This window comes from Mastigoproctus giganteus, chromosome 3 (genome assembly GCF_048544385.1).
Source record: "Mastigoproctus giganteus isolate SK-2022 chromosome 3, ASM4854438v1, whole genome shotgun sequence".
Taxonomy (NCBI): Eukaryota; Metazoa; Arthropoda; class Arachnida; order Uropygi; family Thelyphonidae; genus Mastigoproctus; species Mastigoproctus giganteus.
Genome location: NC_143577.1, coordinates 200,700,068 through 200,718,167, shown reverse-complemented (window position 1 = coordinate 200,718,167; position 18,100 = coordinate 200,700,068). Strand labels below are relative to the sequence as shown.

The following is an 18,100-nucleotide window of genomic DNA, read 5'->3' as shown; positions in this document are numbered from 1 at the left end:
GATGGGGACGTTTGCGATTTTAATAGTTGATGACCTGGTAAGTTGAAGGGTTTCTTTAAGAAGTATCAACTTAGTTTTTTCCCCCCGAGATAGCCAGATGGTGTATAGCTGCCTATCTTTGCAGAATGGCAAGTGCTCTGTTAGCACAAACTTCCATCTTTGTACTTGTGTAAGCATGACCACAAGGACCAGGTTGTCCGCAAAGGTGGGTGGTTCAACATTTCTGAGGTCTGACCCAAGGAACCTGTCCAGGATAATGGACCAAAAAAATGGCCCAAGGACTGAACTCTGGAGGCATCCTCAGGAGACTAACTTTAATGCTTATTGGAATTTGGCAGTGGTTTGGGATTTGTCAAGGATAGTACAAGGCTCTCTATGTGTATGTTGCTAATGTGGGAGTCCTGTAAACATCCCCAACAATGAGAGTCACATTTTGAATCCACTAATCACAGAGCAGACTGCTTACGGGGGTGGGAGACACACTACCCTTCACAAAATTTCTTGTTAGTAGTTAATTATAAACAGTTTTTTGATGTTTATATGAGAGCATGATTTATGAAATATCAGAGTGGTTGTGTTACACTCTGTGGAGCACACCACTTTAGCAATGTAGAAAGTATTCCTTCACAAGTTAAGAGTTTTGGGCTGGGCCATATTTTACCTTAAGCTCTTAATTTCTACAGCATACATATCTGGACATGCTTTTATTGGTTGTTATGTCCAGGTTAATGACTGTGTGGAGGGTAAAAGATTTTTAATTCATTTTCAATGTACAGTTAATTTTTCTAGGAATTACACTGTAGCCTCGAACATACTGTAGTGTTGCATTTAATTATATTGTTCTCTATTGTTCTTTAAGATTCTGATGTTAACAGCATGCCACGAGTTCATATTGATATAGATGTAGGACCAGGCTTTGTTGGCATTAAATTTTGCCAGGAATGGTAAGTCATTTGTGTGTGAATGTACTTATCTCATCTTTATTTTATTTTTATAGATATTTTTTATAGCAAGAAAATGATCTCTTTTGTGATTAATAATAATTTAATAAACTGCCATTATAATTGTGATATTTTAATATTATAGAGCAAAATGGTGCACTAACTAGGGGAAAAAAAAGGTTATTTTTTTTTCAATGAGAAATATTCAAAATTGCTCACTATTTTACACTTCTTGCTACACTAATGTTTCAGAATTTTATGCCAGGACTGTTGGGATAAATGAAAATGTCCATGGGATAAGAGTGCACAGATACTTCTTGAAACAAGTGGAGAAATGCTGTCAGGACCTGGAAAAATATTATACTTCAGATTTTATATCAGAAAACCAAGGAAGTCATTGAGAGAAGATTTTTTAGCTTTAGGTGAAGATTCAATAAACTCTTAACTTGCCATGTGCAATCACCACAAACAAGGTCTGACAGTTCCAAAAATTTTAATTTTTATTTCTGAAGAAAATTTTTGGTTTTGTGAATTCTGCTTGGCTACAGTGCATGATAAATGTAATTTTTTATTTTTTTAAATTAAAATTTTCAAATGTTTCTTATTTTCAACAAAACAAAACAATGTTCGTTAAATTTGCTGAAAATTAGATATACGAGGGGGTATCAAAAAAGTTCGTACCCTTACCTAGAAATAATAGCCCTAGAAAGGTGAAACTTAACAGGAACTTTAATCCTTTTCTATGTACTCTCCATGTATGGTAACACGTTTCTCCCATCTATGGATCAATTGTTTAATGCCTTGATCATAAACGTCTGCACTTTTTGCCTGAAACCACAATTCCATTTCATTTATGACTTCCTGAGACAAATCAATGCGACGTCCACATAATGGTTTCTTCATTTCTGGAAATAAGGAAGTCTGATGATGCTAGGTCAGGAGAATAGGGTGGGTGCTGCAGTAGCACAAATTCAACAGTTGATGAGAACATTATATTCGACATTGCTTCTGCAAAGGCATCAGCAATCTTGGAACTCATTTGTGTGGAGATCTTAGACTGATACTGATGAAAACAAGTTTAATGTCTAAGTCTGCTGATGAATACAAAGGTTGGTAGGGCAGTTAGTTAATGATAGGTGTTCACATCTGGTGAGTATGGGCTTGGCACACCCAGGGTCCTGAGCTGGATATCATCATTCTTCTCTTTCTTGATGATTCCCTTCTATTCTCTCTCTCTCTCTCTCTCTCTCTCTCTCTCTCTCTCTCTCTCTCTCTCTCTCTCTCTCTCTCTCTCTCTCTCTCTCTCTCTCTCTCTCTCAGGGTAATTCAGAAATTTTTTTTTTTTTTTTTTTGGCTGGTGCAGCATAAACCTCAGGCTTCCTTGCACCATATAGCTAATAATAATAATAAATAATAATGTGCAGATGGTCGTGTAAAATAGCTGTGGGCAAGCCCATAACTAATTCCCCCTGCATTTGCAATGAAATGAATTGTCACACTTCTGTCACTCAGCACCAGCTGCTCAACCTTTGCAACCATCTCACTGTCTGTGTTTGTCGATGGCCGTTCTTTTCTTGGCCCATCAAAGATAATTGTACGACTGCACTGGAGCTCCCGTTTCCACTTTTTTACAGTATCATAGGATGGACAATTCTGCCCCTACACAGCTTTCATTTCTTCGTCAATTTCTTGAGCTTTCTTGCCCTGCAAATGCAGGAACTTAATCACTGCTAGATACTCAACCATAGCGTCCTTTCTCAGATTCCGGACCCCACCTCTGGTGTACAATCACCTATGAATATGAAATTTCACATGTTAGTTATTGAATAAAAAAAAAAACAACTTATATTAAAAATGGCATCTTCCTACTGATGTTTTTTTTATATAGGTCAGTATATGAACTTTTTGATACTCCCTGTAGTGTAAACTTATTAGTTTCTTCATTTCTGTGTTTATAAAATCTGTTTATAATTTGTTATGAGTGGGCACAAATTCAAATCGAGGAAGGATGGCTGCAGAATAATATGTGGAGATTTGCCTTTAGCCAGTGGGTGGTTGATTGTTGCAACAAACTTCCATCTGTTGTTGTGGAAGTTGATAGTTTAAATAATTTCAAGGAAAAACTAGACAAACTACTATTGGAGGGAATGAATAGGTGAAATGGGAGGCGTCTGCTTTTTTTTTTTTTTTTTGACTGATACCGTATGAGCGTGTGTCCTTGCATCGTATGCTGATGCTAAATCAAGGGTATAAAATTCGGCATTATGCACGCACACATATTTTCACTTATACATTAGCCGACCGGGCTAGCCGGGTGGGTAAAATGCCCGTCTGGCAACCCTAAGGTTGTGGGTTCGATTCCCGCCTCGGGCTTGGATCAAAGTACTGCAAAAACCTTGGGAGGTGCATTATGGCCACAGAAGCCTATGCGCCAACAACTACCAAAAAAAAAAAAAAAAAAGGTAAAGTGCAGCCATTATCAACCCACTGCAGGATGGAAGCCTCTTCAACAATTCATGCTGAGGGAAGTGGACCATAATCTGCCACGCTGGTCCAGTGCGGGTTGGCAGATCGACCGTATTCAGCAGTCAGGGGCTTGAACCCCGGTCTACTCAAAGAGCGTGTGCTACTGCACTCCTGCTCCTAACCACTCGGCTACGGAGGCCATTATACATTATATACATTAATATATATACTATATTGACAATGTATAGACTCTCTCTCTCTCTCTCTCTCTCTCTCTCTCTCTTATTATTTGATAAAATTGAGCCATACCCATCCTCCATGTGTCTAGATTAGGTGTAAAAGCAACCATTTTCATGCCAGAAGTAAGGAGGTTAACAAAACAATAATAGATGGGGGTGTGGCATTGAGCAAAACTGCAATGCCTATGATCAGGGGTTGATAAGTGGTCAATCACAAAGCAAATTTTGGTTCACGGTATGTAGAAATAAAAAATATGTAATTCTCTGGAGAACACCAATACTAGAAATTTCATTAATTACTTACCTGATCAAGTTCTTTAAATTTACTTTGAATTTATATTGACAATGTATAGACTCTCTCTCTCTCTCTCTCTCTCTCTCTCTCTCTCTCTCTCTCTCTCTCTTATTATTTGATAAAATTGAGCCATACCCATCCTCCATGTGTCTAGATTAGGTGTAAAAGCAACCATTTTCATGCCAGAAGTAAGGAGGTTAACAAAACAATAATAGATGGGGGTGTGGCATTGAGCAAAACTGCAATGCCTATGATCAGGGGTTGATAAGTGGTCAATCACAAAGCAAATTTTGGTTCACGGTATGTAGAAATAAAAAATATGTAATTCTCTGGAGAACACCAATACTAGAAATTTCATTAATTACTTACCTGATCAAGTTCTTTAAATTTACTTTGAATTTTTATGCACCCAACCTAAATTGTTTTTATTATAAAAAAAATTCTACAACCAGCATAATTTATTTAAGATAGAGATACACATTTATTATTATACTTATGCTTAGAGGAATTAAAAAATTGTAATAGGTGATCTTGAGACCCTACTTATTTTGTAATGTATGTGATGAAAAAGGTTGTTAGCCTCTGCCACCTAGATCAGTGGTGGCTGTTGTAATGATTTTTGATTTTTTTGATTTGGTAGTTGTTGGCGCATCGGCTTCTGTGGCCATATTGCACCTCCCAAGGTTTTTGCAGTACTTTGATCCAAGCCCGAGGCGGGAATCGAACCCGCGACCTTCTGTTGTAATGAAAACATTATGGTACCACTACAGCCATGAAACATTTGTGGGTTGCAGAATTGGTGGAAAGAGAGGTGGAGGGTCACAGAAGATTGGTATGTAGATCTGCTGTTCTCATCAAATTGTCTTCTCTACTGCCTCTCAAATATAGTTGGGTAGGGTCAGCTTGTGTGGTTCCCTTGTGAGAAACAAACAAACACTACAGTTTGGTTGACTGCCAGTCATTATAAGCTGCGAGAAAAATTTTCTTCATTGTTTAGTGATGGATACTGTATGACTGACTAAGCTGCTGGCGAGTTTCCAAGATTTCTTAGTCTCCTGTTAAATTGAATTTTTCAGCCATTTCAGTAGTTGGAGTAGTAAACACATCAGTATGCTGAAACTGTTGGAACACCATATTTTTTAGGGATTTAGTATTAATAGTAAAGGATGGCAATTCCTAAATTTTTTGTTGCTTAAACAAATGTTAAACATTTTTCAAAAAGAGATTTGTTTTCTATTATACCAAAAAGCAAAAGAATTACATATTTTTTTAAACACTTGTACAGTACTGTGCTCTGATATGTATAATGTGAGTTATGTTTTGTATACAAGATGTGATTAAAACTTTTGGGGACTGACTTTATATCTTGAAATTGTGGCATAGTAATTAATTAGTTACGACTTTTTGCATCATTTTCGGTGACTAATCCAGATATAGTAATGCACAAATTTGACTGTTTATTCATAAAACACCTTCTATTCGGCAAGTGCAAATTCAAACTGCAATCAGTTTAAATTAGCACTTGCTGAAAAGCAGGTGTTTTGTGTGTTTCAGGAAATATGAATATCAGAGAAATGTTAAAAACTTTTGGAGAAGGTGCTATGTATTGTTCAAAGACTTTTCAGTGGTTTTCAGTTTAAAGGGGCTGTTTTCCATTGAAGATGATCCTCACACTGGTTGCATTTCAACTTCAAAATCAATGATTCATTTGCTTGTGTTTATGATCTGGTCAGGAGTGATCAGTGTTTAACTGTCAGTGAAGTTGCTAGTGAAATTAATATTTCTTACAGAACATGTAATGTCAGTTTTAACACAAGGTTTGAGAATGTGATGTGTTTCTACCAAATTCATGTCTCACATCCTGTTTTACCCTCACTGGTCATAGAGCAGCAAGTTCTTATTATGTCAGGATCTTCATCGGTGTGTTATTGCTGCTTATGAACACTTTATTTCTTCCATTATTACTGATGACAATTTGAGGGTGTACAACTGTGACCCAGGAACGAAAGCCCAGTCCAGTCTGTGGATGATTCTCTCTTCTCCAAGACCTAAGAACAGCATGACAATCTTGATCAAATGTGGCAATCATGTTTATTGTATTTTTTGACTCACAGGACATCTCATGAATTTGTCCTGAATAGTCAGACAGTGAACTATGAATATTACAAAACAGTTCTACGGCGATTTTGTATGGAGAAAATGACCAGAATAGTAGGCTTCAGTGGGTTGGTGCTAATTAATTTGACAAGAATACAACCATTAATCGTATTCAGCAGTCATGTAGGTTGAGCCACTGTCAACTGAAGCGTATGTGGCTACATCAGACCTGTAGATAGAGATGACAAAAAAAAACCAGGGATACTAAAAAAACCAGTTTCCTGCAACAGCCATTACACAGTAAACACTGAGTCATGTGATGAGGTTGAATGTGATGAGAAAGTTGATGGCAACTTTCCAAAGCAGTCAACATAAATCAGCCTGATGCTTATGATATTGGACAATAATTGTGAAAAAAGATTTTAAATTTCTTTGATTAATTTTGATCTATATATGTGTGGTATGATATGGTGTATGTTTTTTTTTAATTTTGGATTGTAGCAGAAAGTGCTATTTATTTTTTTTTGTATGAAGTGTTTTTGCCATTTAATGTCTTACCATTCATTCATTGTCTTTAGCACTCATTATCAGTACTTTGTGTTGTTGTAAAAGGAGCATAAGCCTAGTCTATAACAGTCAAGGTGTCATTTTGAAAAGTTGTTACATTACTTGAAATACAATGTCAGATGGGATAAGCAAATATTATTTTTGAGAATTTAGGTAGGGATATATATATATTGGTATGTTTCCCTCTGTTTTAAAGCCAGAAAAAAGGAAGCAGATTTGCATTTTGCAATTTGTGCCAACACGACATTGACGTATCACTTGGTGGGAAAAGTGATATTGCACACCATATTAAATGTATGAAACACAATCGTAACATCAAGTTCCAGGAAGAAATCAAAACAATACAAAGTATTTATTTATTTTTTTTGAGATGTTATATGGGCAGAATTCCTTTTACTGAATTTCTGATAAAGCATAATCATCTCGTGGCTGTAGCAAATCATGCTGGTCCATTATGATGAATTGAAATGAAAAAAAAATTCATTTTAATATGAAGAGAAATTATTTTTTATTTAAAGGTTCTTTGCCACATTTAAGATGTGAAAAAAGCACAAGCCCGGTCATTTAAGATTTAATTTAAAAAGATTGTTATCATTACTTCATGTACAAATGGCAAAAGGTGAGAAAAGCAAACATTACATTAGAAATCGCTCAAAAGTATAGTTTGGGCAAGACAGTAGCAACAATTATATTGAATGAAGTGGCATCAGATATAAGGTGCCTCCGTAGCCAGGTGGGCAGGAGCAGCAGTACATAGCACATACTGCTTGATTAGACCGGAGTTCGAGCCCGTGAGCTACCAAATACGGAGGATGTGGAAAGGTCAGGGAATGACCACCGCATATCCCCGGAGCAATATGGCCTTAGTTGCTAATGCTCCTAAAAACCAAACAACAACAACAACCTAATTCCCTTGCAATAGATGACAAAATTTGTCCTGCTTCATACTTCTTAATCATTTTCATCTTCATTTCTAAATCAGTTTCGTTTCGTTTATTGGCATTGCCATGACTAGCACTTTCCGTTGGTCCTTTCCCTTCATCATTGTAATACATAAATAGGAATAAAGAGAAGTTTCTAAAAATTTGTTTTTTATATGATTGAAGATTTCAGTGAAGGGGAACTCATGTCACCATAATGCTGTAATGTAAAAGCCCACAGAATTCCAGTTATTGGTATTATCACAAATGCAATAACATCGAGTTTACTACCCTTTTATAATAGATTGCTCTTACAGAAAAGCCCAATAAACAAGAAAGTGCAAATTGTATTTATTGTTTTTTGGTCATGACCTCCAGAAACGTGCTTTAGTAAACTATCACAAAGGCATTCAAAATTGATTCTTATAACGAAAAATATGATTTTAGAGATATAAATAACTTAGTAATATAGCAAAATTTTCAACTTCCAAGGACTTGGAACGAATTACAAAAAAAACCCCACTATATTATTGGGTTCACATTACGATATTTTCACAATATCTCCATTTATCCCTACAGATGCAAAATATGTTTCCATATTTTTTTTCAGTTAGCACCAGCCAACAAAAACTTATGTAAAGTCAAATTTCCGTAAGTCGGTGAGTTCCTGTATTACAGTTCTTATCCTTTGAGAAGTAGTAGTAGTAGTAGTGGCATGCGATGCAAGAAAGCAAGTGTATGAGCTTATGCAACATCAGCCAAAAAAAAAAAAATCACACCATTCCCTCCAAAATGCCTGTCCAGTTCCTCCTTAAATTTATGTAGCCTATCAACTTCCACAACGACAGATGGAAGTTTGTTCCAGCAATTAACCACCCGCTGGCTAAAGGCAAATTTCCACACATCTATTCTACATCTGTCTTTTCTTAATTTGAATTTATGCCCCCTTAGGTTCGTAATCTGAACAAGTGGAAGGATCCCATCAGAATTCAGCGTGCTCAACCCATTCAAGGCCTTATACACCTCAATCAGATCACCGTGCAGGTGTCAAGTCTCCAGCCACTGCAATTTGCAGAACTTAAGCCTCTCTTGGTAAGAGGATCCCTTCATTCCCCTCACCAATCTTGTTGTCCTTCTCTGTACACGCTCAAGCAAATCTACATCCTTCCTAAAATGAGGCCTCCAGACCTGTACGCAGTACTCAAGACGTGGCCTGACCATTGCCTTATACAGAGGGACAATCGCCTCCTTTTCCCTGCTAGCAAAATTCCTATATATCATTGACAAAACCCCATGACCTGCACAATTACTCCCAGGTCTTTTTCATTTTCTACCACCTTAAGTGTAGTACCACACAGTTGGTACGTTTCTCTGGGGTTACTTCTACACATATGCAGTACTTTGCATTTTGTCAAGTACAAATGATTGATTTCCTTTTACAGCATCAGGAGATGTGAGAAATGTATGGGCATGAGAGGAGCTCATAAAAACCCTAAATCAGCTTTATATCTAAAACTATACATTGTGTATACAAATGGTAATTTTTAAATGTAGTTTTCTTTGTTTTAAATATTTTATGACTAAATATATTATTAATTTATTTTTATTATGCTTCATGCCAGAAGATATTAAATAAATAGCATTAGCATTTAGCATTAGCATTAGTAGAGGCATTTGATGCAAGAAAGCAAGCTTATGCAGCATCAGCCAAAAAAAAAAAAAAAAAAAAAAAAGTAACATAAATAAATAAAAATAACCACTTCCACTTCACCCCTCTGTTCGTTCGAAATACCTGTCCAGCTGAGCCTTAAACTTATTTAGGCTATCAACTTCCACGACAAGGGATGGAAGTCTGTTCCACCCACCAACCACCCGCTGGCTAAAGGCAAATTTCCGCACATCTATCCTACATCTGTCTTTCCTCAATTTGAATTTATGCCCTCTCAGGTAATTTTTCTGAGCTAGAGGAAGAATCCCATCAGCATTGAGCATGCTCAAACCATTCAAGGCTTTGTACACCTCTATCAGATCACCCCGCTGGTGCCTAGTTTCCAGACACTGTAATTTGCAAAACTTAAGCCTTTCTTCGTAAGAGAACCCCTTTGTCCCATTCACCAATCTAGTTGCCCTTCTCTGTACTCGTTCCAGCAGCTCTACATCCTTCCTGAAATGAGGCCTCCAGGCCTGTATACAGTACTCTAGGTGTGGCCTGACCATTGCCTTATACAAGGGAATAATCACCTCCTTATCCCTGCTAGAAAAATTCCTATATATCATTGACAATACACCATGAGCTACTCTTGCAGCTCGTCTGCACTGCTCAGAGAACTTCATATCTGCCTGCACCACCACCCCCAGGTCCCTTTCATTCTCTACCACTGTCAGTGTAGTACCACAGAGTTGATACGTTGCTCTGGGGTTGCTGTTTCCCATATGTAGTACTTTACATTTGTCAATGTTAAACTTCATTTGCCACCTCGAAGCCCATCTGCTCAACCTTTCCAAATCCTGTTGCAGCAGCATAGTGTCAGTAGTGTCCTTGACAACCCTGCCAACCTTCGTATCGTCTGCAAACTTGGACATTAAGCCTGATATACCATCATCAATATCATTTATAAATACAGAAAACAATAAAGGCCCCAATACTGAACCCTGAGGGACTCCACTAATAACATTAGTCCACGATGAGCAGTGTCCATTGATTACCACTCTCTGTCTTCTCCCCCTCAACCACCCCTTTATCCATAGCAGCAACTTGCCTCCAATGCCACACTGCTCCAATTTGTGCAGCAGTCTTCCATGTGCAACAGTATCAAAAGCCTTTCTAAGATCCAAGTATATAATATCAAAGTTATTCCCTGCATCCAGTTCTTTTGTGACTGCATCATAGTATCCAATCAAATTGGTCAGGCAAGACCTACCCTTAACAAAACCATGCTGTGTCCTAGCTATAACTGAAGTCTTGTCTAGATGATCCTGCAGTGCTTCTTTCACCAGTGCCTCCATTAATTTTCCGGGAACAGAAGTTAAACTCACAGGTCTATAATTACTTGTGTCAGCCTTTGATCCCCCTTTGTGAATTGGGGTCACATTTGCACATCTCCAGTCAATGGGTACCTCCCCTGAGTCCAAGGAAGCTCTCATAATTATGGCTAAGGGTTTGCTTACCTCCTTTGCTGCCTCCTTTAATATAACTGGATAGATCCCATCCACCCCAGGTGCCTTTCTTGTGTTTATCTTCAACAATTTCTCCTCCACTTTGCTCTCAGTTATTACAAGATTCTCTAGCTTACTGCTAGAGTTGAATACACCTCTGGCATTCCCCTCGCTGAATAACTCCTCATGTGTGAATGTCGATGCAAAATATTCATTTAGTTTGTTAGCTACCCGAGCAGGGTCATCAACAGTTGACCCATCGATCTCAAGTGGACCAATCTGATTCATCCCCTTCCTTCTAGAGTTTACATAAGTAAAGAACTCTTTGCTGTTTTTCTTCGCATCCCTTGCCAAGGATCTCTCGTAATCTGCCTTCGCCTGCCTAACCTCCTTTGTAACTTGGTTACAGATCAACTTGTATCTATCATAGGCGTCCGTGTCACGTGTTAATTTGTATGTATCCCATGCATTTTTCTTCTCTGCCATATGCCTCATTAGTTCATCTGACAACCATTTAGGCCTAAACCTTGAACAATATTTCTTAGTTGGTATGTAAAGCCTAGTAGCTTCCACGATAAGTTCTTTGAATGCTTCCCATTTTGAATTTGCTGTTGGCAATATCATCAGTTGATCCCACTGTATAGAATTTAAATACTGTCTCAGTCCATTGTAGTCGCCTTTACGAAAGCAATACCCCTTCCCTTTACCCCTAATGGTAGTTACCTCTTTGAGTAACTCCCACTTCAGCACACTGTGATCACTGCCACCAAGTGGTTCATTTATCTGCAGATTCTTAATGCATGAAGAATCACTACTGATAATCAAATCAAGAGTATTACTCCCTCTAGTTGCCTCCCGAACATGCTGATGTAGAAAACAATCATCCAATAAATCCACAAAAGCCTTGCTAGTGTGTGAGTGACCAGCCCCCAAATTCCAGTCAATATCTGGGAAATTAAAATCCCCCATTATAAGACTCTCTGATTTACTGGCCCACTCTATTTCTCCGAACAGTTTCTTATTATACTCATCAGAGTCATTAGGCCTATAGCACACTCCTACTCTCAATTTTGATCTCCCAATGCTTATGTCACACCAAACTGACTCGACACTGCACTGTCCAGCGATGTCGACTGGCTTCACTTCCTTGGATTTTATGTGTTTTTTAACTAATAGCATAACCCCTCCTCCCTTCCTATCCTGTCTATCCTTTCTGTAGACATTGTACTCCCCAAATTCCAGTTCTGCATTTCTTATATCTGTGTGACACCACGTCTCTGAAATCCCCACAATATCTGCCTTTGATGTTTTGAGCAATACCTCAAATTCATCAAATTTATTTACTAAACTCCTAGCATTGGTGTACACACAAGTATACATGCACCTGTTCTTTTTCTTAGCTACCCTAACACAACCCATGTGTTTACTTGTACCCCAATGATTCCCAGCAGTCTCTGAAATATCCTGCATCTTATTTTCCAGGCTGCGGCTCATTCCAATAGAAGCAGTGCAAGAATCACTTTCACCTCTGCCAGTGGCTACTGTTAATCTATTAGTCCTTGTATCCCCCCAATCTAGCAGTTTTCCGACCCACCTAACATTGCCTCGATAGCATCAGCAAACATTCTTGCACCCTTTCTATTTAAGTGTATCCCATCCCTGTAGAAGCAGTCTCTCCTGTTAACAAGTACAGACCAGGCTGAAAAAAATTCTACCCCTTGAGCCCTGAACAATCTTTCCAGGGCCGAATTGATTGACAGGGCTCTCATCATATACTCCCTCCTATCGTGTCTGGGCAGAATTGCAGACACTTTCAATGTCAACCCTAATTCACGGCTTTTTTTCATCAGTGACCTGTACTTGTCAAGTAATTCCGCCGGTCTCCTACTCTTAATGTCATTAGTGCCAACGTGTACAACTATATCACCTTTTGTGCCCTTAAAAGATGATATCCGCTCTACAACGTCATCAACTTTTGCCCCTGGCAGACATACCCTGGTCCTATTCCACCTATCCTTTTTACAAAGCATGTTTCCCGTTTCCCTGACAATAGAGTCACCAACAACTACTAGTTCCTTTGGGACCAGCGCATTCTGCCTTGGGGGTTGCCGCTGTGTTCCGCGATGACCAAGTGCAAGCTCTGGCATTGGTGTGGGCAGCTGAGAGCTTGATGGGCCCCTCACTTGTAATCCTTCGAGGGCATCCACCCTATCCTTCAAGCTCTCATATAGGCCCATAACAACGTTGAGTTGTCGCCTTATCTCCTTACACTCCTTGCATCGCACACACACAAAGACATCCCCCATGGCAGTATCATGTCCCATACTTGACTGCTCCGCAAACATCAAGCAAATAGTGCATCTTACAAGGCTGTGATTCAGAGGACAACTGCCCCCCTCAGTTCTCCCCTGGGCCACAGCATTCCCATTAGCTTGAGCCCTTTGCTTTGCTGCTCTGGTTTGAGTCATGATTTAGATTTACTTTCAATAAAATTTCAATTTCTGTACAAAATTAAATCCTAAACTTGTATCCAAACACAGTTATAACGCTATATTTATGTTTCAGTAACGAGTGTTATCTACGGAATATTTACGTTTTAGTAACGAGTGTTATCTACGAAATATTTACATTTCAGTAACGAGTTTACATTTCAGTAAAAAAAACCCTTAATATTAAGGGTTTTTTTTAGTTCCAAAAAAATTATAATACTGTTAACCAATCGCAACTTATCCTGTATAGCTGAAGTTGGAAGGATATTAAATTGTTTAAAATAAATGTATTAATAGCAATTTTTTATTATTTCTTTAGTTCATTTATTGCAATAATAAATTGACAAATTTTATAACAATTTATTTCCAATAGCAACAATATGTTATACCCAAAAGAAGATAAGGAAAAGAAAGTGCTTTTGTATGCTGTAAGTGCAATTAAATTTAATTTTTAGGAATGTTGTTAGTACTGTTTGTATTAGACTGGAATGGTATTCTGATTTTTTTTTTTTAATCAAGGTTTATGTGTGTTCTTGTAATATAATTTAAAAAATATAGTAAAACCTTACTAATTTTTTTTTTTAAATTCTGAATAATAAGGGAAGAGAGAATCCAAATTAGTGAATTGTCTGAATTGTAGAACATAATTATACATAAATATTTTTTAGTTTAATTCATAAAGAGAGGCACTAATTCACAATCTATGTAAACTTAGAACACAAAAAAACAAAAGAAAATTTTATCAAAATGTTTATATTCAAAACAAAACTGAATCAAATAATTCAAGTAAAACACAAAGAATAGAAAAATTTTTTAAACAGAACTTTATTATGCTAAACATTTAATAACTACAAATTTAATCAGATTATGATGGTTTTGAACAAATTGGAAATTTTCTGTTGAATAAGGTCTCGTTGTTTTGCTGCTTCATATCATTGTTCTTCATTTCTCTTAGAACATAATATTTTTCAAATTTCTCATCAGGATTATGAGTTTTATAAGAGCATCAAGCCACCTTCTGGCTTCATTAATTTAAATACCACTACTTCACCTTTTGCTTATCTACATTTTTTCTTCTTAAATTTCTGTGCTGGTTCTTCTGTTGTCAAAAAATATCCATCTTCACTTCTTCTAGCCACATTTTACGTACACCAAATCCTTTTTTTCACTATTATGCAACAGATTTTATTATTAATTTTCAATTACATCTCAATCAATAAGAACATAAGGAAATGTCAGGCATAGCCTCTTTCTGTATATGTAGCTAGGGTTTGCTGTTTTTGTATAACCTGCCTCTGTGTATATGAGTGAACTGCGTTTGCTATGTAATGCACGATCTCATATTATAGAGGTACTTTGCCATGGCATTGCACTATAATTAAAAGGCACTGCTCCAGTGGAGAATATCCACAATATGTGAGATAGTGCCGATACTGATTGCAGTCTCATTGGTGGGCATGTAGGCATTGCAAAGACCTGAGAAACTCCTGTAGATAAATCTTGTCACTGAGTAGTGACAAGATATATCCATAATACATGTGATGCGAGATGGTGCAGTAAATAAAGTAGACATAGTCTAAGGCAAAAGTCTCAAGCTGTGAAAGCTATATAAAGTCATTGTACATTTTTTTTTTTTTTTTTTTTTTTTTATGAAAACCCCAAACACGAGAGGTATTAGAACCTATAGTACTTAGTACCATGCTTGGGTTGGAGGTTGAGAAGATGAAAGAAGATATTTGTTGACATTGGACTTGAACTTCTGTAGACTAATTTTCAGGAAATACATATGAAGGAAGGTTGTTCTAGAAAACGGCAGTTGAATGAACAAACGAGGAAGATGAAAAGTTGGTTCTGTGAGTTTGAAGTTGGACAGTAAATGGATGTTGGCTGGTGGTGGAAGGTATTTGGACTGTTTTGAAAGTGAGTGGAAATTATAGAAGCCAATTCAGAAGAACAGTGCAAACGTTGATATCAGAAGTTTTGAAACAGTAATCCGACCAAGGAAAAGAAATCTCGCAGGTCATCCCATTTTGCATTCTTGTAATGCCAAACAACATGAGGTTGGGAATAGCCATGAGATAAAGGCTCCATTGGAGAAGAGACAATCACCAAGTTGTGATCTGAGATGCCTAAAGGACCTCTCACTTCAACCGTGTACTTAGAAGGGTTGTTTGTGAGAAAAAAGATCCAATCGTGTTGGCTGTGTAGTTAGGATTGTCCGATATTCTTGTAGGTAAAAAGTACAATCTGTGCACGGTCATTAATAATTGCAAAAGCCTCAACATCCTGACCAGCTGGGTCAGTGTGACTAAAAAATGGAAGCCAGCTGGAGTTGTGAACATTAAAATCACCAAGGAAAATTACCTCACTGTTAGGAAAGTTGGACTGGAGAAAGTCAAATTGCAAAGAGGAAGTCAAAGAGCTCCAAGTGATTAGTGGAGTTGGGAGAATGGCAGAGACAACAGATGAATTTGACAGAATGAGGTAGAAAGAGAGATATTAATCCAGAGAAGATCAAAAAGAGGAGATTCCAAATTGCCAAGTCTCTGACAGGGAATATCAGAACGGACATATGCACAAGTACCACCTTTGAGGTGAAAGGAATCATACAGTGAATAATTTGGGTAACTGAAATGAGGAGTAGTTGAATCAACTGATAACTGAGGATTCTGTCAGAAAAAGTACATGGGGTTTGGCAGACTGCAAATGGAAATGGACATTGTTGAGTTTAGAATTGAGGCCACATATATTTGTGAAATGAACTAGTAAGTGTTTGGGAGGGTTAGATCTTTTTGCAGATAAGCTTACTCTATTAGTTTGACAATTCATGGTGTATTCAATAGTAAGAAAAAGTTTGGGGGCATGCTGTATGAAGTAATGAAATTTTTGCATATGGCGTACACATAGTAAGAATATACCCAGATTCTTGACATAACGTGGCCTCAACAATGTCTCCTACATACACTACTCGGACTCCATCCAGTTATTATCTGGCAGAGTAGAGGTAGCAAGATTATACACTAGATAATCCCGAAGCCTCCTAAAGAGTTACCAATAGGTTCGGTCCTGTGTACTAACTTGCGGCTGGCCTGCGAACACTGTTTTAAAGCTGTACCCTCGAAATGTAAGGAAAATTGGATCTTGGCATGATGTCCATCATAACCTCAAAGTCATCAGTCATATTGCATGATGGATGAGATGGAGAAGGGTTGACTGGAACTTATCTCTGAAGACTAAACATGGGTTCCTCCACTTCGAGCCTCCAATAAGCAAAGTGGTAGTATTGCACAGTTGATGAGAGTCATCTACCACCTAGTATTGCCTGGTAACACAGAGTGGCGGCATTCCTCCATGTGGTGTGGGCACCACACCTCAATCCCTGCCTACATTGGTTCACACCTGGATGGTCACCCACAGTGTGCTTGTGCGTGGGGGTTATACCCAGGATTACTAACAGTCCCACCATTGCGAAGGTGCAAGCAGAGGAGTTGGCTGTTACAGATTATCCGGATTATCCGGATCACCCGAATATCAGTTCTATCAGTGTTTTAGACTCCCAGGTAGCAAGTACAGCTTGTCTGGCATATCTGAGAGAATGTCTGTGACAACCCCAAGGACCATCATGCAGGGCATAGTCTCTTTCTGTATATAGTTATTGGTTTGCTACTAGTACATCAATCTCATATTGTGGAGACACTTTGCCACAAGTTGTCTTTGTATTGCACTACTCTAAATAAAAGGCACTGATCTAGTAGAGAAGCATATTGCTTTTCATTTGAAGTGTGTGCAGGTAGGCACTGTGAAGACCTGAGCAACCCAGTGATGAGATATATCCTCAATATGTGAGATAGTGTAGTAAGAAAAGTAGATATAGTTAAATCTAGTAAAAAAAGCCTCCATAATATGAGATTGATGCACTAAGTAGCAAAACCAGTTTGTTATAGCTATGTACAGTAAGAGCCTGACTTTCTATAGTTTTCATAGCTTGAATCTTTTGATCTAGACTTACTGCGAAGACCACATATTAACAACTTCATCCCATATATGCCTCCATGGCCTAGGTCCACATGCACTGTGAAGACCATACAGAGTACAGAGTATTTTTTGGGTCTAACGGCACCAGGGATTTACCCCATCTCCGCGTATGTTCTTTGTATCGAGGACAGTACGCTGTCAAGGCCAGAGGTTTAAAAGTGTGTGGATCATGTATTGTGTAATATGTTGTGCCCCTTGTTCCTCTGGCTTGTTAACCGCCAGGCCCCAGATGGGACCTGTCGTTTACGTACTCCGCCACGTGGAGGCCAGCCAGGTGTTCCCTTATAGTTTGCTCTGGCAGGTCCTACCACCTATTTTCCTGAGATTTCAGTGGCTAGGACCTAAAAAAAAAAAAAAAATAGAAAATAAAATAATAATAATAAAAAAAAAAAAAAAAACATTAAAATAATAATTCTTCTTTTCTTTTGGGCACAGATGGTACATTATACGCAACTTAGAGGGGCTATACGGGATAAGCGCTGGAGGTAATAATATTTCCTAATGGATCGGGCATGAATTTTGGTGTTTTAAATTTGTACGTGTGGGGCAAGCGCTGTTGTAAAGAGAAAGATGGGAGGGGAGGTGGAAGACTGGGGGGTTAGAAATTGGAAGTAAGGGGTCTATAGGGAAGATGACCCCTGTTGAAATAGTGGGGCATGCCCATGCCCCACCAGAGGAGAAAGAGGGGTGGCAGGAGGGGGAGGAGACAGCAGGCCGTCCCCTCCCCCCTTGCTAGGGAAAGAGGAGTAAAAAGCAGGCTAGACAGAGCCAGGGCACTATGGCTGTATGGCATCATAAGATGTAATCTTCAAGGTCCGAGTCCAAGTTGCAATCTTCGTCTTTGCATTGGTTCAGTGGTGGTCCAAGTCCAGAAGTCAGGTCCAGTTCGTCACGC

The 18,100-nt window shown here is 38.3% G+C and overlaps 1 protein-coding gene across 3 annotated transcripts in view; it reads left to right on the top strand.

Moving 5' to 3' along the window:
* Window positions 1-18,100, top strand: part of Polr2I (RNA polymerase II subunit RpII15) — an 85,137-nt gene that overhangs the window by 4,975 nt on the left and 62,062 nt on the right. For all 3 annotated transcript variants that reach the window (XM_090370811.1, XM_090370809.1, XM_090370810.1), the window contains exons 2-3: window positions 860-944; window positions 13,544-13,598. In XM_090370811.1, the coding sequence (XP_090226937.1) occupies window positions 877-944; window positions 13,544-13,598 (123 nt within the window). In that variant the 5' untranslated portion in view covers window positions 860-876. The remainder of the gene's footprint in view (window positions 1-859; window positions 945-13,543; window positions 13,599-18,100) is intronic.